We start from the raw sequence: 23,903 nt of genomic DNA on the forward strand, positions 1-23,903 counted from the left end.
CTGTATTTAATCTTATTCTTCATACTTCTCAAAATCTCAAAATTCACAGCCCTGTATTTTTGAACCGAAACTAAAGAAGATAGAATCTAGGGTCCATAATTAATCGTACATCCTAGATTAATAGTCTTATCGCAAAGTCGAAAGGATTAAGCAATCAGATTTCAGCCTAGATTAGCAGACTTAATCTTCATATCCCTATTTCTAGGAAGCCACCCTGACCAAACCTTTACCCTACAACTTTTACAAAAACAACATCTTCTGTGCCAACCTTCCAAAGAAGTCATTGTAGTGCCATATTTTTTGGTGGGGAGTTGGGGAGAACCTAAGTGCAAATTAGCAAATACACTGCACTAGGATTCTTATCAATGAAATGCTTACTAACTGTCAGCAAATCACTTAAACTCTGCATGAGATCAGGGACTGAAACAAGTCAGGTTTTTAAGCTAAATTATCATTGAAGGTTCTAGTTTCCTGTTTTAGTATTCTAAATAAATGTTCCACACAGCTAAGAGGAGGATCTCAGTCTTCTCTAACAGGAGTTTTCTAGAAAACAAATTTCAGCCACTAACAAAAGCAATCAGTATTAAACTCCTTAGTCTAAAAATGATGAGTACGAAAGACTCCATTCTTTTTTTTTTTTTTTTTGAGACGGAGTCTCGCTCTGTCGCCCAGGCTGGAATGCAGTGGCCAGATCTCAGCTCACTGCAAGCTCCGCCTCCCGGGGTTAAGCCATTCTCCTGCCTCAGCTTCGCAAGTAGCTGGGACTACAGGCGCCCGCCACCTCGCCCGGCTAGATTTCTGTATTTTTTAGTAGAGACGGGGTTTCACCGTGTTAGCCAGGATGGTCTCAATCTGCTGACCTCGTGATCCACCCGTCTCGGCCTCCCAAAGTGCTGGGATTACAGGCTTGAGCCACCGCGCCCGGCCTCCCATTCTTAACAAGAAAGAAATTTCACAATCTGTACCCACATTACAGTAGTTGTACTTTTACAATTTACTAACTAAAAAATGCAAAAAGGTATGAATGCAAGCTTAAACAATTTGTAGTTGTTATTTATATAACACATATGACATGAGAGATAAATGTACGCAGCACATAAACGATGCTTATTTATGTACGGATTTGGGCACTTCAATTATTCCTAAATGGATTTGGGCACTTCTTCCAATAATTCCTAAACTCCAATGCCTGTGCCAGATTAAACTGCTATTCCAGATCACCTGTTTTCAACAGTTCCTCCTCAAGTCTCCTAAGGAAGTCCAGAGAGACCAGCAGACAGACCTCAGTGTGTGGGGCTTTAATGTTTTATACTGGTATACTGGGTAACCTCTTGTAACAGTCCATTATTTATTTAATCTACTCTAAAGAGAAAATGTGTCCAACCACCATTCTGGATCATAGGTCATTTGGGTACTACTTACCAAGATGTAAAAGACCACAGGCATAGGCTCCCAGACATGAGAATGAATTAGGTAGCCCTCCTCTTTGCTGTCAACAAACCCACCTCAGAGAGCACATACTTCATTCTACATGAGAACAGTTTTCCCTTCTGACTTCCCAAAAAGAATTAAGAAACCTGAAGGTAGAGAACACTTCTTTTATCAGAGAAGCATCCATCACAGCCCAGTGACTGACACATGGAGAAAGGACAAAGCCTCAGGATGACATGTGCTACCACCTCCAACAGCAAACACCCTGAAAAACAGCTCTCAAAAAGGCTTCCTGATTTTACACACATATCTTGTAATGGATTAACTAAATCATGAACCTCTACTACACAGTACTTTTGCTAACAAATTAAACACGTTTTAGTTCAAAAGAAAATGCTGAATAACTACAAGTGAACAAACCAGTTTACTTGCCTCAAGTCTATCAACCTTATAGTAATATCTCTAGGTCTAGAGAGATTACTAAACATGTGAAAAGGAAAAATGTGAAAAATGTGAAAAAAATGTGATCTTTAAAGTATTTAAAGTTTAAAAATTAGTTTACCCTTGGGAACTATGGCTTAATCTAAAAACTGTATTAAGAGAAACTTCTAGACAATAACTTTTAAATTGTCTTTTCATACATACCGAAAGGGCTGGGAAAGCCTGTTCATCTCTGTTCTGAATCTCATAGAGTAAACGGGATTCTTCTATAGCTTGCTTCTCTCTGCGTTCTTCTGGGGAAAGGCCGAAATAGTTAGATTCTCGACTTGTGTGATCAAAATCCTCAACTCTTTCACGATCAGGTTTTCTGTCAAATAAAACATTCTTGTCAGATTAAAAAAAAAAAAAAAAAAAAAAAGACAAACTGTACTGAGTACCTAAAATAAAACGATCTATTTTGCAATACAAACATTTTACTAATTTAGCTACACTGACATTTTAGAACATTTGGCAGCCTAGTTAATAAATGTTCAGCAAATGGAAGCTCCTGTAGCATTAGCCTACCTTACAGAGAGTCAATAAGACAAACTTAACAATGGGAGGTAGAGGGGAAAAGAAAAAAAAAATTTCCAAATGATACAAAAATTAGTGAAGTTTTTTTCTTTTCATCAAGGAAGAAATGTGAGAACTGTATATACTTGTTATACCATATTCCAATATTTTCATTAAGAATTTATTCTCAAAGGGAAAATTATTAGTTTAGGTCTCAAAAGCATTCTCACTTTCTGTTCTAAGTTAAAGGGGAATGGTCCAAAGGTCCAATGAGACAGAAGGACCATCTTCCCACTTGTTTATGACACCACCAAGGGAGATAGAGAGCTGAAAAAGAGAAACTAAAACATGTCAGGCTGGATACCAATTGCATAGATAAGACTGCTGTCGTTTCAACATAATTTTGGTCAAAAAAGGATGACAAGAAATTCATGAATAGAGTTTAGTACCCTATAATCCAACCCTAATGTATTATATGGCTTATAACTATTAAAGACAGTATGAATACTATTTCTATCATGTCTAACAGTTCTTCAAAAATGGAACATGAAAATCTAAAACCTGTAAGAAAAATACTTTGTCACAGTACAAAGAAATATTATCCTCCTCAACAGAGTAGAGCACTATGATGTCATCTGATTTTCTTTTTACCGCTGAAATAAATAGCCATTTCACGTCCTTACACAGTCCCACTTACAATCACACTCTAATTACAATAGGACAGATGTCAACCCCAATGGTATTGATGAAAAAAGGGAGGGATAGAAAATCTGGATTCTCACTATTTTAGACTAATCCTTCCCAAATTCCAGTGGTAAAAAATTTTGAAGAGGACTCAGCAACTGTCAGGAGTCTCTGCCAAATTAGCACTACCTTGTCACCACCTCCTATCACCCCAAAAAAATGACCACTATTGTATGGTTTTCATCTCATCCTCAGACAGAAGCTACCACGGTCTATTTTCATCTAGCTTGAAGATAGATATTCAGCCACAGTATTTCCTGGATAGCCACAGTATTTCCTGGATAGCCACATTAATGAAAGCATATATGGCAATCTTGCTTGGTTTTTGGTTATATTTTGTGTTTTCTCCACAGGAAGAGACAATTATCAATGAGGAAAAACTGGAAAAAGTAAGAGGCCATGAAGGTCTCATATCCAGCACTACAGTTCTCTTTTGCTCTATAACTAGAAGAAATTCAAAAGTGATGTGTTACAAATCAGAAATACAGTGAAGATGAACTGTACTGGGCTTAAATCAATTAGATTGTTAGCTATAAAATTCTAAAATCTGACTAGGTTTTTTAAAGTTCTTACTTTAAATATTCAATAAAGTTTTTAAATTTGTTTTAATACGTTAGTAAAATTCGCTCTCACACACAATGGAGAAGGCATACTAACCTAACAACAAACTGCAAATACCACTAGGTTCTAATGTAATTAGTCACAATGTCAAAAAATCTCTAAAGTTTCACGTTTGTGGTATTATCACTGCCTTGTCACACATCATCAAGTATTTTTATATACCAAGTAACACATATAGCTAACATATGTAAAAGGATCCTAATAAGATATGCTTCTCTATTTCATAGTATTAAAAATACTGTTGATTAGAGGCCGGGTGCCATGGCTCATGCCTGTAATCCCAGCACTTTGTAATCAGGCAGAGGCGGGCTGATCACCTAAGGTCAGGAGTTCAAGACCAGCCTGACCAACATGGTGAAACCGCGTCTCTAATAAAAATACAAAATCAGCCAGGTGTGGTGGTGCACGCCTGTAATCCCAGCTACTCGGGAGGCTAAGGCATGGGAATCACTTGAACCCGGGAGACAGAGGATGCAGTGAGCCAAGATTGCGCCACTGCACTCAAGCCTGGGCAATAAGAGCGAAACTCTGTCTCACAAAAAAAAAAAAAAAAAAAACGATTAAAAGTATTATTGGTACAAGACATCTGTCTGAGCACTATACCAATTCACAAGCGATCAAACACCAGAAACACACTGGATTATAAACTCATAATAATTAGCCATTTTGTAGTCTATCTGTATTTTCTTTTTAAATCTTTAAATCACTAAAGAGTACCCTTGTGTTCAAGGAAAAATAATATTGCTTTTTCTATCAAAAAATGAGAATGTTATTAAACAATTAATTTCTGCCTATAACCTTTCCATAATTACTTTCTATTTCTAGGTTTCCAAAGTTAACATTCAAAGTAAGTTAATATCTTAGATACTCTTCGTGCATTGAGTAAGCTACCACCAGGGGCTACTGGAGTTTGGTCAATGTCCAAACAACAAACTTCAGCCATAAACTAGTTGATTAGTGGCATAAATCCTGTTTGGGAGAGGTAATGTAACGGATTAGAATCATTAGTATTTGTTATGGATTGAACTGTGCTTCTCAGAAAGGTATGTTCATGTTCCTAATCTCTAGTACCTGTGCACATGACCTTATTTAGAAATAGGGTCTTCTCAGATGTAATCAAGTAAAGATGAGGTCGTACTGAATAGGGTAGGACCTAAACCCAGTATGACTAATGTCCTTATGAGAAAAGACAGACAGAGACACATGGGGAGAACACCATGCGATGATGGAAGCAGAGAATGGAGTGATGCACTTACAAGCCAAGGAACCTCAAGGACTGCAGTTAACTCCAGAAGTAGGAGGCAAGCATGGAACAGATTCTCCCCTAGAGCCTTCAGAGAGACCATGGCCCTGGCAACAACTTGATTTCAGACTTCTAGCAACCAGAAGTGTGAAACAATAAATTTCTGTTGTTTTAAGATGACCAATTTATGGTATTTTGCTACAACAGCACCAAGAAACTAAAATAGTATTGATAAATGTCAGCTTATAGTATTGATAAATGTCAGCTTAAGAACTACAATTCTGTCTTGAAGATGCTACATAAAACATATTTTTTGATTTCCTTTCTTTTTAAGACAAGCCAACTACAGTAGTGAGAAAAGGTGAAAGAGTAGAACAAGGAGTTTGATCTGTAACTGACTGTGAACAATCAACTGAGATAACTCATGACCTTCACACCAGCCTATATATCTTCAGTGACAAAATGTTAAGTGCATTCACAAAAAAGGTAACATCCAAATGCCAGATATAAAGGAACTAAAGACCAGAGGGTTAGCAAACTCATAAGCTGATGCTACAGCAATTCGGGCAATTGAGAAGGTGCTTTGATGGGAAAAGTACTTGTCACAGTTACCTATGAAGACTCCACAGGAAACACAGTCATATTTGCATGATAAAGACAGCTTCAACATACGACACAGCCTCTCAAATAAAGCTCTTGCAAAGGGTTATAAAGTTACTCAACAGAAAGTGGAGACTAGGGAAAAATTAAAATCCACATAGCACAGGAAAACTGTGATCCTCAAAGTTCATCTGTCTCTGGATACTTAGAATGTTGATATTTACAATTTCACAGACCTAAAATTGTAGCCCCATTCAGTAGTAAGGGACATTACCACAATCAAAACTTATCAAAGTAAACAATTTTGGGCTGCTTTAAGTTCCTGTACAAATGGGAGTATCCTCACCTCTCAAGAAAATAGAAATGCAATCTGGAATCCAGTATTTACCATATTACAAGCCACCAGAAAATTAAGTGCCAGAATAGCATTGGGCTAGAATAAGATCTCCCAAACCGTTTGAAAAAATACTAAAAAATAAAGGTCTTTCTATATATACTTCCTTGCTTTGTTTAAAGAAAATTATAAAGAATTGAGATCCTCACATGATGTTTTATCCAAAATGCTCTTAATACTAATGTAGGGACAATTACATGAATACAAAGTTATAATTATTTAAATGCACATAATGCGGCAAATACAACAAATGCCTCTTACTTGATTTCTATACTTTTCTTGCATTCAAGGTTACCTTATGATCTGTGAAGGTGTCCGGCTAAGATTTTTGTGCTCACTGGAGAATTTCTGAGACTGTGACCCTGAAGAATGACTAGAGAACGCATGTTGTCTTACTCCTGAAGGATGCTGCAGTCGAGGAGGTAGTGCTGATGGGGCTTTTATTGGCTTGCTTGGATTCTTTGGCCCTCTGTAATCCATATCTGTGATAAGAACCCAAAAGTACATCATAATATTCATATTATAAACAATCCCAAGTACCATCATCCCAATCCCAAAGGAATGATAGCCTGGTGTGCTCCTACCAGAATGGAAATTTTGTCCAGAAGTGGAAGGTTTTTTCATCTTCTTCCCTGACACTGTGTTCCAGCTTTCTGGGGGAGGTGCCTTGAGGTTCTTTGATGTGTGCCTTCAAAGGGGAAAAGACTTGTGATAGCTTAAAATACCCTAGTAAGAATACTTAAATATTCTGCATATTTATTTTCAGCTTATTTAAGAATTTCTAGTTTTATTTCTTACATTAAAATAAATTAGAATTAAGGTACAAACAGCATTTACCAATCCAGATGTAATTCTAATCAAATAAAATGGTATTAATCAAAAGCATATTTTCTAATTTAAAAAAAAGAGGGCTAAATCACAATCTAAGCAAAAGTTAAATACAGAATGACTTATTCTTTTAGATAGGATAATGGTACTGTAGTTAAGGCAGGGAAGGAAGTCTTTATTCTGTTAGAGAAACATATAAACATCACTGGAGAAATCGTGTGATGTTTGGATTACCTTCAAAATATGCCAATTTCATTTTCATTTTTTAAAAACGTATTAGGGAAAATAGATTAGAAAATATTGCCTAGGCCAGGTGAGGCAGCTCATGCCTGTAATCCCAGCACTCTGGGAGGCTGAGGTGGGCGGATCACAAGGTCAGGGGTTCAAGACCAGCCTGGCCAACATGGTCAAACCCTGTCTCTATTAAAGATACAAAAGATTAGCCGGACATAGTGACACATGCCTATAATCTAAGCTACTTGGGAGGCTGAGGCAGAAGAATCACTTGAACCCGGGAAGCAGAGGTTGCAGTGAGCCTAAATTGTGCCACTGCACTCCAGCCTGGGTGACAGGAAAGACTATGTCTCAAAAAAATTAGAAAATTGGTCAAAATACTGTGAGTTGCTAAAAATGGGTGTTGAGTTATACTGGAATTCAAAAACTGTGCTGTTGGTTATATTGGGGATCTATTCTTAATTTGTGTATGTTCAAATTTTTCCACAGTGAAGTTTAAGGTATGACTTACTACCTTTTTCTCTAATAAAGCCCAGCAGCAACTGAAACAAAGGTGCTCTAAAATAACACTGTATAAGGTAAGCCAACAATATTTTGCTACTCCATCTGACAAACACTGACTGAACACTAACTACACACAATGCAGTACTGAATGAATTTAAAATGAATCCCTCCAAAGCTCCCATATTACGATCTAGTCAATTTCTTAAACTGCCTTTGTGCACACAATGGTACATTTTAAACAGTAAGCAACAAAACAATCTTCATTTAAAGTTTGACAATGTGCAAAATACTAAATTTGCACATTTAGTGCTTTTCTAGAGGTCAGAACAAATGTACTTTCCTTTTTTTTTTTAGACGAAGTCTAGCTCTGTTACCAGGCTGGAGAGCAGAGGCACGATCTCAGCTCACTGCAACCTCTGCCTCCCTGGTTCAAGGGATTCTCCTTCTCCTCCCTCAGCCTCTCCAGTAGCTGGGATTTACAGGCATACGCTGCCACGCCCAGCTAATTTTTATATTTTTAGTAGAGACGGGGTTTCACCATGTTGGCCAGGATGGTCTCGATCTCCTGACCTCGTGATCCGCCCATCTTGGCCTCCCAAAGTGCTGGGATTACAGGCATGAGCCACCGCCCCCGGCCCCCAAATACACTTTCTATACATGGGCAATATCTTTCATTGAATTTGCAAATATAGAAAGCCATTTTAAAATGCTCATGATTAGGCTAAATGGAAGAGGCAGTAAATGCCTTAGCTGAAGAGTAGTACATACTTCTTTCCCAGTTCTTCAACCAAAACTGGTCCATTCTCAGAATGAACTCCTTGAACATCTGCATTCAAAAATTTTCCATTGTGATCCAACCTCACCTGTTAAAAATTCCAAAAATGAAAAGGAAAAAAAAAAATCAGTCACTTGCTTCCTTTGCATCAATCAGTTTTTTGCGGTTTTTTTGTGTTTTTTTGTTTGTTTTGTTTGTTGGAGATAGGGTCTCGCTCTGTCACCCAGGTTGAAGTGCAGAGGCGCAACCTTGGCTCACTGCAACCTCCACTTTCCCAGTTCAAGCCTGGGATTCTCCTGTCTCAGCCTCCCGAGTAGCTGGGATCGCAGGTGCGTGCCACCACACTCGGCTACATTTATTTTATTTTGTTTTGTTTGTATTTTCAATAGAGACAGTGTTTCACCGTGTTGGCCCATCTGGTCTCGAACTCCTGACCTCAAGTGATCCACCTGCCTCGGCCTCCCAAAGTGCTGAGATTACAGGCATGAGCCACCACACCCAGATTTTAAAATTTTGTCTTTAATTAAACAGAAAATAAAGTTTATCAGTAAAAACAAAGTAAGTCCAAAGAGGTCTACAACAAAATCCATCTCCTTAACTTCCCAGACCTCCATATCTCCCACCTAAAAGAAAGAAAATCTTTTCTTCTTTGTCCCTCTAAATTCTTTTCGAAACTGATTTTCTAAATTGTTCAAAAAGTAGGAGCACAATATGTTAAGGCTCTAAACAAAAGAGGCAACATGCGCTGGTTCTGAAGGCAGGGCTATGGGTCCCACATACCCCAGGCTTCCAGGTATGGCTTTTCCACTTGCCAGCAATATGACCATGGGCAAGTTATTTTTCTCTCCTTTCAGTTTCCTCATAATGCAAAATGGAGCTAATAATAGTACCTACGTCACAGAACTCACGGAGATGGAATGAGGGTGCACAGGATACACATAAGAGATACCAACTTGCACACAACAACCACTCTACAAGTGAGAGCAACTATTATTACAATTATCTTCCCATTTTTCCTATATTAAAAATGTGCAACTGTGAGTTTTATCCCTAAAAATAGATCCATTAACTGTTCTCTTACAATTAATATTACGCAATTGTAAATCCTTGATAAAAGAGGAAATAAGCCTAAGTTTTCTTCCTATTGTTAAATTGCCCACACTGAATTGTGTACCTGCCAAGTACAACATACAGGACAATGTTTTAAGCAACCTCCCACTTTTAGTAGTAAACCAAAGTCCTCAAGCTGGTATTTCATTCTTCATCAATGACAAGACATTTTTCCTTCAAAAGTTTCACAATAAAAAAATTCTTTTCTGAACTTAGTTCTAATCAAAAGTTTAAACTACATCTTACACACTTGAGTAAACAAAAGTCACCTTAGAGTCATCCCAGTTTCTTAAAATTTTATCCAAATTACCCAATGACCATGTTATCCAAATAAAATGGTCAAGCAGTACAGATGGAAATAAAATACTCTAAAAAGGAAAAAAACAAAAGCATGTGCTTTACCATTTACTTTATCAAAAGCACCTACTTTACCAAAAGCAATTTCAACCTCAAAGGAAATATGCTTGACTTAAAATAACATGACTTTAGTGATACAGCATAAGCCATCTTCTCTTCTCTGTCAAGAAGGGTGAGGAGAGAGACCTTTAAACCCTGGATTTAATCTAGTTTGTTCTCTTTCAAGTTTTCCCAATCAATGTAGTAAAAGCTTCCACAACTCCCTTCTACAATTAGAGCAGATTTATGACAATCCCATAAGGCAGTACCTGAATGAATCATGTTCTCTTTTTCCTCACCTTTAAATACCCCAGAACGAGAACTATTAAAGGTTCTTAAGATAAAATCCTGGCTAATCAGATGACTTCACATAAGCCAATTTATCATAAAGTAAATGTTTCCTCTGTAAGTCAAAAATAAATGTTTGCCAATGGCTGTTTTAAAGTAGTTTTTTAAAAGGCAACATTTTTTGATGGAAATAATTACTGATGAGAATTAACTTCCATGTAACATTTTTTGTGTATGTGGCTTTGTTTTTGTTTTTGAAATAGCAATATTTTTCCATAAACAAGGAACAAAAAACAAGAAGAGACCTTGTAAATTATCTTACCTAGGATTTCTTCTGCCTAAGCATTACTGACACTTTGGACTAGGTGTTCTTTGTTGGAGGGAGATGAGGGAGGCTGTCCTGTGCATTGAAGAGTATCTGGCCACAGCTTTGGCCTCTACCCACTAGATGTCAGTAGCACCCTCCCAGTTGTGACAGTAAAAAATTTCTCGACACTGCTGAATGTTCAGTGGGGGTGGGGGGGCTGGGGGGCGAGTGAGGGGGTTAACCACTAGATTAAGAAACACTGATTTTAATCCAACTTTCTCCTTTTAACAATCAGCTACTCAAACCCAGGGCAGCTGCTTATTCAAATTAATTGGCAAAAACTTCTCTGTGGTTCACTTTCCTTCCTCAGTCCAACAGTAAACATTATGTATCAACATCATCCAAGATGATTTTCATAAACAAAACTAAATGACCTATAGTCAATTTTGAATCAACTTCAGTCAATTTTAACAAAAAAACCTCAATATCTGAAACGTTATTATCGTTACTTCTTTGAACCAAGTAACACCAAAGGCTGAACTGTTTCTAAAGATCATGTGATGGAATGCCACAGTTTCAGATACATACAATTTTAACAATGTATTCAAATGAGTCAAAAAGCTAAATACTTGTAAACTACTAAAATGTATATACATGATAAATATATTCTGAAATCCCAAATTAACAACATATTCACACCTCAGTTGTTTTCTCGGTTCGTATTAGAAAAAGCAAGGTTTCAAGTAAAATCTCTTATTTTACATAAGTCACTTACTTGACATTTGTCTCCAACTTCATATTGTAAGCCAGCAGCAATGGAATAATCACGTTTTTGCTGAGCTGTTAAAAAAAAAAAAGGTCAGAATATAAAGTTGACTTATTTTCAAGTGCTACAAAGCAAATTTATGGAAAATGCAGATTTTTAACTCACCTTGTTTAGACTTCAGCCAAATTTCATATTCCACATTTCTATAGACTGCAGGATTGAGTGACTTAAGAACCTTTCTAGACAAAGGCAGGCTAGTAGAGTTCCCATTGTTCTTCAGCTGCTAAATAAACAGAGTCAGGAAGTCCAATCAACACGAGTCTTTTAAAACATTTTTGTTTGAGATACACGTAAAACTAAAGTCAAATGAAGAAAAGAAACTTCAAAAAACTAGGAAGCCACCAAATCAATTTCTTAGATGATCCTGACTTGACTGAAACGTACCAGAAAAAAGAAAAAAAATTAAGATTTTAATGTATATGCTTTCTTACATTAAAGAGCTAGTTTTAAAACCACTTTAAAAAAAAATACCTCATTGCCTGACAAAGGTTTAAATCCATTCACATCAGCAGCAGCAGCAGTTTTACTCCTACAAAGAAAGATAACCATAATTAGGGGCAGAAAAAAGGTATTTGCATGTAATTACCTTCTAACCTCATCTAAAAGTCTTCAAAGTCAGAACTATGCTCCAAAAAGTCAGAGCTATATTCCAGTGAGCTCATACAAGTTTTGGTATAAATGTATCTATATATAAAAGGGTATATGTATGTAAATGTATACATATAAGATAGAAGTCAAAGACAACAGTAATTCTAACTGGCTCAGTAATCAGTAAGAGAACAGAAATAAACTGAAATTTGGGTGGGTAGAATAATTGCATTTACTCACGTGTATATTGAAAGCAAGTTTTTACATTGTTTTGTAAATTCAATATACCAGTTTCTTTCAATATACCCATTTAAAAAAAAATCCATTTACAACAAAATTATCTATAGGCAGATTCGACAACCCGTTTATTAAAAACACTCTCCATCAGCTGGGTGCGGTGGCTCACGCCTGCAATCCCAGCACTTTGGGAGGCAGAAGCAGGCAGATCACCTGAGCTGGAGGGTTCAAGACCAGCCTGACCAACATGGAGAAACCTCGTCTCTACTAAAAATACAAAATTAGCTGGGCATGGTGGCGCGTGCTTACAATCCTAGCTACTCGGGAGACTGAGGCAGGAGAATCGCTTGAACCCGGGGGGAGGAGGCTGCAGTGAGCCGAGTTCACACCACTGCACTCCAGCCCGGAGAAACAAGAGTGAAACTCCATCTCAAATAAAAAAAAAAAAAAAAAACTCTACGTCAAATAAATGTTCAGCACAATGAAAGCACCATCATAAGCCCTTTAAATTCACTGTCGCATACATACCTACACATTCATATACTCAATAACTAACTTGAGTGTCTACTATGTGCCATGCACTGTACACAGCTGGCCCTTGAACACCACAGGTTTGAACTGTGCAGTTCCACTTACACACAGCTTTTTTTCCAACCAAAAGCAGATCGAAAATACAGTATTCTTGGGATGTGACACCCAAGTACACAGAGGGCCAGCTTTTCATATAAACAGATTCACAGGGCCCGTGGCAGGACGTGAATATGTGCAGACTGTGGTATACTCAAGAGTCCCAAATCCCCTGGTATACACCAAGGGATGACTGTATTATTAGGTGCTGGGGTCTAGCATTTAAGAGAACAAAAACTCTGCCTACATGAAATGCACAATCTGGTGACAACAGATAAAAACTAGTAAGTAATGAGTATGTAAAATGCTGATAACTGTTATAAGGAAAAAAAAATAAGTAGGCAAAAATGAGTGTTGAGATGTAGGCTGATACAGTTTAGCTTTGTGCCCCCACCCAAAATCTCATCCTGAATTGTAATACTCCCCACATATCAAGGGCAAGACCAGGTGGAGATAACTGAATCATGGGTGGTTCCCCCACACTGCTCTCATGATCGTGAGTTCTCACAAGATCTGATGGTTTTATAAAAAAGAGGCCACAGTGCCTCAGGCCTGTAATCCCAGCACTTTCGGAGGCCGAGGTGGTCAGATCACCTGAGTTCGGGAGTTTGAGACCAACCTGACCAACACAGAGGAAACCCCATCTCTACTAAAAATACAAAATTAGCCGGGCTGGTGGCGCATGCCTGTAATCCCAACTACTCAGGAGGCTGAGGCAGGAGAATCGCTTGAACCCGGGAGGAGGAGGGTGCAGTCAGCCAAGATCACACCACTGCACTCCAGCCTGGGCAATCAGAGCAAAACTCAGTCTCAAAAAAAAAAAAAAAAAGAAATTTTAATAATGCAATGTAAAGGTAATCCACATTCCAAGGACAACAAGAGTGCGGTATAAAAAGAAAAACTAAACACAATAGTGAACACATCTTCTTATACACCTACTCTACCATCTCCGGTAAACTTCTCCAGCTTACTAGCCCCTACTTATACTTCATTTGCCAAATGCCATATAAGACCCAGTTGTTTCTAATACCATTACCACCAGCAGCAACCAAAGGGCACGTGCTGGATGTGCTAGAAGTCCCCCAACCCCAATCACAGGTAATAAGTTGTAACAAGCTAGTCATTCTCTCTTCCAATGCCCCCCATGCTCAATTACATGGTGCTCAGAGAGAACCATAGAGCAAAATTTCTATCTATGCAAAGTCAGTCCATTCTAGAATTAAATTTACAATGGCAGACACTGATTCAAGTTAGAAAGAAATGGTGGGCCGGGCGCGGTGGCTCAAGCCTGTAATCCCAGCACTTTGGGAGGCCGAGACGGGCGGATCACAAGGTCAGGAGATCGAGACCATCCTGGCTAGCATGGTGAAACCCCGTCTCTACTAAAAATACAAAAAACTAGCCGGGCGAGGTGGCGGGCGCCTGTAGTCCCAGCTACTCGGGAGGCTGAGGCAGGAGAATGGCGTGAACCCGGGAGGCGGAGCTTGCAGTGAGCCGAGATTGCGCCACTGCACTCCAGTCTGGGCGACAGAGCGAGACTCCGCCTCAAAAAAAAAAAAAAGAAATGGTGGCCAAATTTTCAATCAGGATCAGAAAATTTTAATTCAATAAATACTTGGAATTACAAATCAAGAAATATACATATATTTTAAGTTATTTTTATAATAAAGAATTAGATAGCCTAAGGCTTAAGTTCCATTTATATTTCTAGTGTCACAGAGTGTAACATACCAAGTACAATCCTTTCATACTCTCATACAACAATATATACTTTTAGTTTCAGTAAGAATACAATAGGGTTGGTTCTTATAAAAGAGTAAACATCCTAATATAATATCCTAATATAAACAACCAAACAGTCCCATAATAGAAATTAGGTAAAAATAGTGGCAGGGATAAAGAAACTTCAGCAGACGGCTATATTTTATGAATACCATTAACACCTCAATATATCTTATGCAAAGACATTTACTGAAATGTAAAGACATTTACTTAAATGTTTCCTTGTATGGCACTAGAAAAATATTTTAGGATTTCATTCTTACTTGCAACTGTCATCCTCTGAATCTGATATTTCACTGTTGTCTTCATCAGCTACTTCCAACGTGTCTAGTCCCATCACAATTTTACTAACATCAGTTTTAAATACCTTCTCATACAGCAATTCATAAAGGAGAGCTGCAATTAATGACAGATTTTTCAACATTAACTATAGGAAGTTTTTTAAAAACAGGAACAGACCGTAACATTGTAACTTTCTATTGCTCAGGCTTTTAAAATCCTGACTAGATACCTGCTAAACCTTATGGTCAATAACATAATTTAATCAGAAAGTTACCCAGGGTACAACTAAAATTTCTGTAAGTGCAGTTAAGTAGTTTAAAGTAATCGCAAAAGACAGTGCCATTTTAAAAACTAACACCATCACAAAAAGGTACAACTGTGAAACAAGGACAATAGGAAAAGCCAAAACACACATACTGAGCAATTATTATACTACATGCCACACACTGTGCACCTCTATATATCCTTACGTTTAATCCCAGCACAGTGAAGCATTATTCTGATTGTACAGATAAGGAAACTGAGACTTAAGTACGTCATACAACATGCCCAATCTTAAGAGACTTGGATGAAAAACAGTAAGAAGCATTAAGATTGCTAGAAAGAGGAATATAGTACATACTAGCTGACAATTCAGAAGACCTGGATGCTAGTCTAAGCTTTCCCACTAATTGTACCCTTGGACAAGCACTTCTCAGGTTTCCATAGAAAAAGAGGATGTTTGACTACATAACCTAGCTCCAGATTTTAATTTTACATAAGCAACTAAAAAAAAAAGCTGTTACAAAATATATTCTCAGCAGCCACTGAATGAAAGAAGCATATTTAGACAACTCTGTTGCTTTAAATAAAGTAAAATTGTAAAACTCCAGTCTCAAATATAGGGAAATATATTTTAACAAAAACTCAAAAATACATGGATTTTAGGATTCTCATTCGGTTTTATTACGATGAGCTTTAAGAAAACAAATGTACTAAGAATTCACCAACAATGGGGCCAGGTGTGGAGGCTCACACCTGTAATCCCAACACTTTGGGAGGCCAAGGCGGGCAGACGACGGGAGGTCAGGAGTTCGAGATCAGCCTGGCCAACATGGTGAAACCCTGTCTCTACTAAAAATACACAAATTAGCAAAGTGTGGTGGTGCACATCTGTAATTACAGCTACTCAAGAGGCTGAGGCAGGAGAATCGCTTGAACCCAGAAACCAGTGGTTGCAGTGAACTGAAATCATGCCACTGCACTCCAATCTGGGTGACAGAGCGAGACCCTGTCTTAAAAAAACAGCAAAAGGCCGGGTGTGGTAGGGCTCACGCCTGTAATCCCAGCACTTTGGGAGGCTAAAGCGGGCAGATCAGTTGAGGTCAGGAGTTCAAAACCAGCCTGGTCAAGATGGTGAAACCCCATCTCTACTAAAAATACAAAAATTAGCCAGACGTGGTGGCGTGCACCTGTAATCCAAGCTACTTGGGAGGCTGAGGCAGGAGAACAGCTTAAACCCAGGAGGCGGAAGTTGCAGTGAGCAGAGACTGAGCCACTGCACTAGGCGACAGAGCGAGACTCTATCTCAAAAAAAAAAAAGTAGCAACAACAAAAGAAACATTGGGTGTCCACCTCTAAATGAGTCCCCACAGAGACTTCCTCTTATAGACCATCTTTCTTCCACATTCCAGTAACAGGAGTTACAGCCCTTATATCACCCAAACCACAGGCACTTAGAAGCACAGGAAAGACAAGCTTTAGGAGCTATCTTTCCCAGAGCTATTTAATGTCCAGACTGTGACTAGCTAGGAGAGAGAGAAGACATAGCCCAGGGTACAGAAGCTACACTTCCATATCTTACAATGGATTAATTTTTTTAAATAGTGTATTGCACATATCTTTACTGGTTACCACTAGCTTAAGAGCAGAGGAAAAAGCTGTCACAAGCCCAGTACCACTGCTTTGTATGACTGATCTGTGCTTTGCCAGTACAGATGATATAAAATAAACTGGTAGGAAGGGTCACTGCTCTTCTATAGCAGGGATTCTCAAAAAGAAGAAGGACAAGGGGAATTCATATGCCCAAGAAATATTTGGCAAAATCTGGAGATATTATTAGTTGTCACAAAGGGAGAGAGTGTGTGTTACTGCCATCCACTAGGTAGAAGCCAAGGATGCTACTTAACATCCCTGAAGTTCACAAGAGAGCCCTACAACAGAGGATTATCCGGCCCAAAATATCAATAGTGCCAAGGTTCAAAATGCTGCCCTGGACCCAAACACAATCAAATGTTTGATTTGCTCAGTCACTTGGATTTTCAAGCTATACACTAACAGTTTTTAAAATGCATATAAATCTTTATTACTGAAATTATTGCAGGAAAAAACAGTCGGTATTTACAAGTCAAACTCCAGCCACAAGCTCCCTTTCCTCCAATTTCTGTTTTGTTTCGTTTTGTTTGAGTTTGAAACAAGGTCTCACTCTGTTGCCCAAGCTGGAGTGTAGTGGCACAATCATAGCTCACTGCAGCCTTGACTTCCTGAGCTCAAGTGATCCTCCCATCTCAGCCTCCCAAGTAGTTGGGAAAACAGGCATGTGCCACCATGCCCAGCTACCTTTCCTCCTACTGCAACACGTTTTTATTACAATATTAATACTATTGGTAATTTAAGGTTCTAGGACATAACTTTCATATCACAATAGAATTATTTGTTCTGATTTGTTTATATTAAGACTTTATAAGTTCAGGAATATAATTTCCCACATAAACACAAGGTGATACTTACACTGACACATAGCAGAGCTTTCTTTATACTTTATGGGATACACAATATCATAATGATTTCCATTTGAAAAACACAGTAATACCTGAAAGGGAAAAATAAAAGAAACCTTTCAGCCCCTCATATATATGACATTTACATAGCAACGTACGTCTCCAATGCCTCTGAATTACTAGATCATTTCCAAACAGACAGTGAGTATTTTAGGAGTAACCTAAAGCTTCAATATTGTCAAGCTACAGTACATCCATATGTTGAAATGTTATATAAGCATTGAATCAAAAAATTCAAAATGATTTCTGGAAATGTTTACAGGATCACAAAAAAATAAAAATAATATATGAAAACATGCTTTCAACTACTTAAAGAAGAAAATTAAGGCACTGTAAGAAAATATTTGAAAACCTTATTAATGCTAACCTCTAACAAGCAAAATTAAACAAGCAAAATCAAAGATAAATTTCTTTGTATAAGTGATTTTCTAAATCATCAGATATACAAAGAAAAATGCGCATTTTGTTTAGAATATAATAATATATTTCAAAATTTGTTTTGAAAAAGCCAGATCCCTTAAAACATCCCAGAAACCCCAAAACTCTTCTAACAGTAGTATTTAACTTAATTCCCCTCTAACTTACCACCACTAGAATGGTGGAACACAAGTCACTTCAATTTGGCCTTCATGACTCCAAAATAGCTACTTAAGACAAAAATTCTCTCTTTTTTTTTTTTTTTTTTTTTTTTTTGAGACGGAGTCTTGCTCTGCCACCCAGGCTGGAGTGCAGTGGCCGGATCTCAGCTCACTGCAAGCTCCGCCTCCTGGGTTTACGCCATTCTCCTGCCTCAGCCTCCGAGTAGCTGGGACTACAGGCGCCCGCCTCGTCGCCCGGCTAGTTTTTTGTATTTTTAAGTAGAGACAGGGTTTCACCGTATTAGCCAGGATGGTCTCGATCTCCTGACCTCGTGATCCGCCCGTCTCGGCCTCCCAAAGTGCTGGGATTACAGGCTTGAGCCACCGCGCCCGGCCAAGACAAAAATTCTCTTATAGTAAGTCAGATGATCTTTCTTTCTAGGCTTCACAAAATTTTTCAGTTGCTTCTGCTTTATGACAGATAATGCAACAACACCCTTGTGAGTAAAATTTACAACAGGGAAATATATATGATTACTAAAGTATTCCTGGATGTAATGGCAGAACCTATTTTCACAAGTTATTTTAGTACTTAATGTTTACACTGACAAAAAACTAATAACACTCTAATTCATTGTATATATTAATGTCTCATCTCTTTTCAGTGTTTCTACTAAAATGTTATAAAAGGGTTAAAAACAGTAATTTGTGGGAGCAAAAAAATACAAAATAATACGACTAAGTGACAATAGGAACTTTTAAGAAATCAGAATACTATAACCTTAATATGGAAATATTTCAAAAAATCATTTAAAATTATAGCTTATGAGGTCATGGTAGCAACTAAGTGGGTCTTCTACTTAAATACTTTACAACACTTTGAAAAATTCTTACCTTTTCAGGAAAATTATTTTCAGTTACTTGTGAAGGAGAAACATTTGGTTCCCGATAAATTACAAAATCTTTCCTGAAAATAACATTTAGAAATTATTTATAATGGGCTATACTTGATTAATTTGAATTTAATCATTCATTCATTAATTCATTCAAGGACCTAATATGTGCCAGGCACTGTCCCAACCACTGGAGATACAAAAGACAATGAGATAACTAAGTTGTAAAATATCTATACAAAAGTAACTTTTTTAACATGTAAAATTTCGAAGTTGTATATATTTTAAATGTCAGATATAATTTTAAAGGGAGACTTCAAAAATCAAAGAAATTTTGAAGATGAAATTTAAACAACATTCTGAAAAGAAAAAACAAAGTATTTACCTGCTTCTCTACTGGGCAAAAGTGGCAAAATTGAATACAGGTTTAGCATCCCAAATCTAAAAAGCCAAAATCCCAAATGTTCCAAAACCTAAAACTTTTTGAGCACCAACATGACACTCAAAGGAAATGCTCACTGGAGCATTCTGGATTTCAGATTTTCAGATTAGGGATGCTCAACTGGGTAAGTGTAATGTAAACATTCCAAAAAAAAAAAAAAAAAAATCCAAATCCAAAAACTTCTGGACTCAACCAATTCAGATAAGGAATACTCAATTTGTAACATGGTATTTTAGTACAGTTTTAGTGGCCCATTCAATGCCACTGACCCTGAGAAAGCAGAAAATCATTTCTCTATAAGGTTGATAAGTGATATCTTACAGAACATAGACCAGAAAAATTTCTGTACCCTTTTCCAAAGTATTTTGAGATTTAAAATTTCTAAACACTGACCTATCTAAATGTCAAAATCTAATTGATGCGATTAAAAAAAAACTTAGAAAAGATGCTTCATAACCAAAGTATAAAACAGCTTTGCTATTTTAACATTTTTAATATAATGGAATATAATTTCCCACTGGTTACATTTTCTTTTACTTATGTTATTACAGTGTTTACCTGTACATAAGAGAAAGGGCACTTATTTCCACTTGTCCTACCCATTCCTGTATTGAAGAAAAAAAGGTGGCATGTAAGTGTCTCACACTTTTTAGATTACACTTTATACTTCTATACACACATTTATACAGCATATGTAATGAGTTCTTAAAGTTCATTATTAGTAGTATTGTGAATATTATAAAAACGTTTATGTAAAGCAGATCACAATATGTGGTATTTTTAGGAGAGATGGGGTTTCTCCATGTTGGTCAGGCTGGTCTCGACTCCCGACCTCAGGTGATCCGCCCGCCTCTGCATCCCAAAGTGCTGGAATTACAGGCATGAGCCACCGCACCTGGCTCAAGTTGATAATTTACTGAAGGCAAGAGTTATGCTCCAGCCTAGCCCCCAGGAGCGAGGCTGGCACATGGTATAAGCTTGGGAAATGAAATACTGAATAGAGGAGGCCGGGCGCAGCGGCTCACACCTGTGATCCCAGCATTCTGGGAGGCTAAGGAGGGAGGATCACCTGAGGTCGGGAGTTCAAGACCAGCCTGACCAATATGGAGAAATCCCATCTCTACTAAAAATACAAAACTAGCCAGGTGTAATGGCCCATGCCTATAGTCCCAGCTACTCAAGAGGCTGAGGCAGGAGAATCACTTGAACGCAGGAAGCGGAGGTTGCAGTGAGCCAAGATTGCACCATTGCACTCCAGCCTGGGCAACAAGAGCAAAACTCTATCTCAAAAAATAAAAAAAGAAATATTGAATAGAAGCAGAAAATCGGGAAGTATAAAAAAGGGCAGAAGGTCTCTTATCTTCAGGGTAAATGAAGGTACAAAAGACAGCACTGTGCTAGCAATCGTTTTGAAAACAAGGGAAATTCTACACTCCTTAGAAAAGTCCCAGCCTTTCTGAAAGACAAATGGCCAGTATATTTCAAAATTTAAAATGTCCCATATACCCTTTGACCCAGCAATTCAACTTCTATAAATCTATCATAAAGAAATATTTCATGTCTACAAAAGTGTATGTAAAATAATGATGTCACTGGGGATTATTTGTAACAGTGTTAAAAAAAAAAAAAAAAGAAACAGGAAAAAAAAATTCCCTAAGATTCCTACAGGATAGTAAAATAATTCATGTTTCAGGCACAGCACGGTGGCTCATGCCTGTAATCCCAACACTTTGGGAGGCCGAGGCAGGCAAATCACGATGTCAGGAGTTCGAGACCAGCCTGACCAACACGGTGAAACCCCATCTCTACAAAAAATACAAAAAATTAGCCGGGCTTGGTGGCGCATGCCTGTAATCCCAGCTACTCAGGGGCTGAGGGAGGAGAACCACTTGAACCTGGGAGGCAGGGGTTACAGTGAGCCAAGATCACGCCTCTGGCACTCCAGCCTGGGCAACAAGAGCGAAACTGTCTCAAAAAAAATAAAAATAAGTAATTCATGTTTCATCCACACTATAGAATATCAGGTATTCATTGAAAAGAATGAGGTATAACCACATGAAATGACCTAGAAAAATCACTCAAATTTTAAAAGTAAATCATGGTAAAATAATCCTATTTGTAAAAAACAAACAAAAAGACACGCATATTGGTACATGTGCACGCATAGAAAGCGGATGGGGAGGATACATCCTAAACCGACAATAGAGACAGGGAAGTTAACATGATGAAAAATGAAGAATTTTCACCCTTCATTCTATATACATCTATATTTTAAAACTTTTATCATAAGAATATTTTCCTATAGTACTGTGAAGTCAGTAAAGACTTAATACATTAAGTCACCAAAAACAATGAGCTTTGGTAAGTGAATGTTGCCACTTAATCTTTGGAAGAAAAGAAAAACTCAAATAAGGAAAATATTTTAAACAGTGTTTTGATCTTAGACCAGCACAATCTTTTCCCCCAGAGACTTTTCAATAGTTCTTAAAAGTTAGCTCTGATTTTCAAAATGGAATAGGTGCCATATATTAAAATAGATCTCTTAAAATAGGCCTCAGCCTAACAATCACGGCTTCTCACAAACTGCTAGAAGTGATACCCTTTGGTGTAGAGGAAACTGTTCACTGCTATGAGTCTGTTTAGATCAAACACCCGAGCTACGTTTCTAATTTTTATACAAGAAGCATTACATCACTTAAAAACATGAAAAATTCTGCCAGGCACAGTGGCTCATGCCTGTAATCCCAGCACTTTGGGAGGCTGAGGAGGGTGGATTACCTGAGGACAAGAGTTCAGGACCACCCTGGCCAACATGGTGAAACCCCATCTCTACTAAAAAATAGAAAAATTAGCCGGGTGTGGTGGCAGATGCCTGTAATCCCAGCTACTCAGGAGGCTGAGACAGGAGAACCGCTTGAACCCAGGAGGCAGAGGTTGCAGTGAGCCGAGATCACACCACTGCACTCCAGCCTGGGTGTTAAGAGCAAAACTCCATCTCTAAAAAAAATAAAAATAAAAAATGAAAAATTCTATCAGTCTCAACAAAATGCTACATGAGAATAATGTACTTTTTAATAAGTAATCTTCAGAATAAGTTATTTTGTAGTCTGGTTAGGTAAACAATGGATATCCTAAAATCTTCCCCAAGCAGTGTCACTATTATTTAAAAAAAAAAAAAAAAAAAAAAAATCAATATTCTACTACCACTGTCTTCCACCTTAAAACTATAATTTTGCTTAATCAGCATTTTTGATGTGTCACATACATCTTTCTTGTAAAAAGAATTCCTTCAAAATATGCTTTAACTAATTAACCATATTATATCAAAATTACATATGGTTCTTAAATAGTCATCAGTATTAAGCTCTTGCTCCTCAAAAGACATTGTTAAGTAAACGAAAAGTCAAGCTTGTAATCCCAACTATTCAGGAGGCTGAGGCAGGGCACTCGCTTGAACTCGGGGAGGCAGAGGTTTCAGTGAACTGAGATCGTGCGACTTCACCCCAGCCTGGGCAACAGAGCAAAACTCTGCCTCAAAAAAAAAAACAAATAAAATAAATAAAAAATTTAAAAAAAAAAAAGAAAAGAAAATGGAAAGCCAAAATACAAACTAGAAGAATATATTTATAAAATATACATCCAATACAGGACTTATATCCAGTATAAAGAACTAGTAAAATTCAGTAAGAACAGCAGCAATTAAAAAATGGGCAAAAACCTATGAAAAGACATTTCACCAACAAAATTAGATGGATGACAAATAAGCACATGAAAAGATGCTCAACATCATTAGAAAAATTCAAGTTAAATCACAAAGAGTGCTGGCAAAATATGTGGAGAACCTGAAATTCTCATAATATTGCTGAAGAGAAAGCAAAATGGTACAGTCACTTCGAAAAGTTTGGCAGTTTCTCTTAAAAATGTATTTACCAGATGACCCAGCAATTTTGCTCTAAGGTATTAATCCAAGAAAAAAGAAAACACATGTCTACACAAAGATTTATAAGCAATTGTTCACAGCAGCCTCAATTTTTTTTTTTTTTTTTTTTTTTGAGACAGAGTCTTGTTCTGTCACCTAGGCTGGAGTGCAGTGGCACGATCTCGGCTCACTGCAAGCTCCGCCTCCTGGGTTCACACCATTCTCCTGCCTCAGCCTCCCGAGTAGCTGGGACCATAGGCGACTGCCATCACACCCGGCTAATTTTTTGGTTTTTTTTGGTTTTTTTTGTTTTTTAGTAGAGACGGGGTTTCACCGTGTTAGCCAGGATGGTCTCCATCTTCTGACCTCGTGATCCACCCGCCTCAGCCTCCCAAAGTGCAGGGATTACCAGGCGTGAGCCACCGCGTCTGGCCTAGCAGCT

General features: G+C 37.8%; 1 protein-coding gene across 3 annotated transcripts in view; it reads right to left on the minus strand.

The window, feature by feature from the left end:
* OTUD4 (OTU deubiquitinase 4) overlaps positions 1–23,903 on the minus strand; it is a 48,570-nt gene that overhangs the window by 11,128 nt on the left and 13,539 nt on the right. For 2 of the 3 annotated variants that reach the window (XM_033215377.1, XM_033215379.1), the window contains exons 4-14: positions 20,101–20,147; positions 19,102–19,174; positions 17,580–17,661; positions 14,792–14,924; positions 11,766–11,823; positions 11,400–11,517; positions 11,244–11,308; positions 8,361–8,455; positions 6,611–6,714; positions 6,322–6,508; positions 2,077–2,239 (exon numbers count right to left, since the gene is read on the minus strand). In XM_033215377.1, the coding sequence (XP_033071268.1) occupies positions 2,077–2,239; positions 6,322–6,508; positions 6,611–6,714; positions 8,361–8,455; positions 11,244–11,308; positions 11,400–11,517; positions 11,766–11,823; positions 14,792–14,924; positions 17,580–17,661; positions 19,102–19,174; positions 20,101–20,147 (1,125 nt within the window). The remainder of the gene's footprint in view (positions 1–2,076; positions 2,240–6,321; positions 6,509–6,610; positions 6,715–8,360; positions 8,456–11,243; positions 11,309–11,399; positions 11,518–11,765; positions 11,824–14,791; positions 14,925–17,579; positions 17,662–19,101; positions 19,175–20,100; positions 20,148–23,903) is intronic. The other variant, XM_033215378.1, reaches the window with a different exon arrangement.

The sequence above is a fragment of the Trachypithecus francoisi genome, unplaced genomic scaffold, assembly GCF_009764315.1.
Source record: "Trachypithecus francoisi isolate TF-2019V2 unplaced genomic scaffold, Tfra_2.0 Lachesis_group1, whole genome shotgun sequence".
NCBI classification, from domain to species: Eukaryota; Metazoa; Chordata; class Mammalia; order Primates; family Cercopithecidae; genus Trachypithecus; species Trachypithecus francoisi.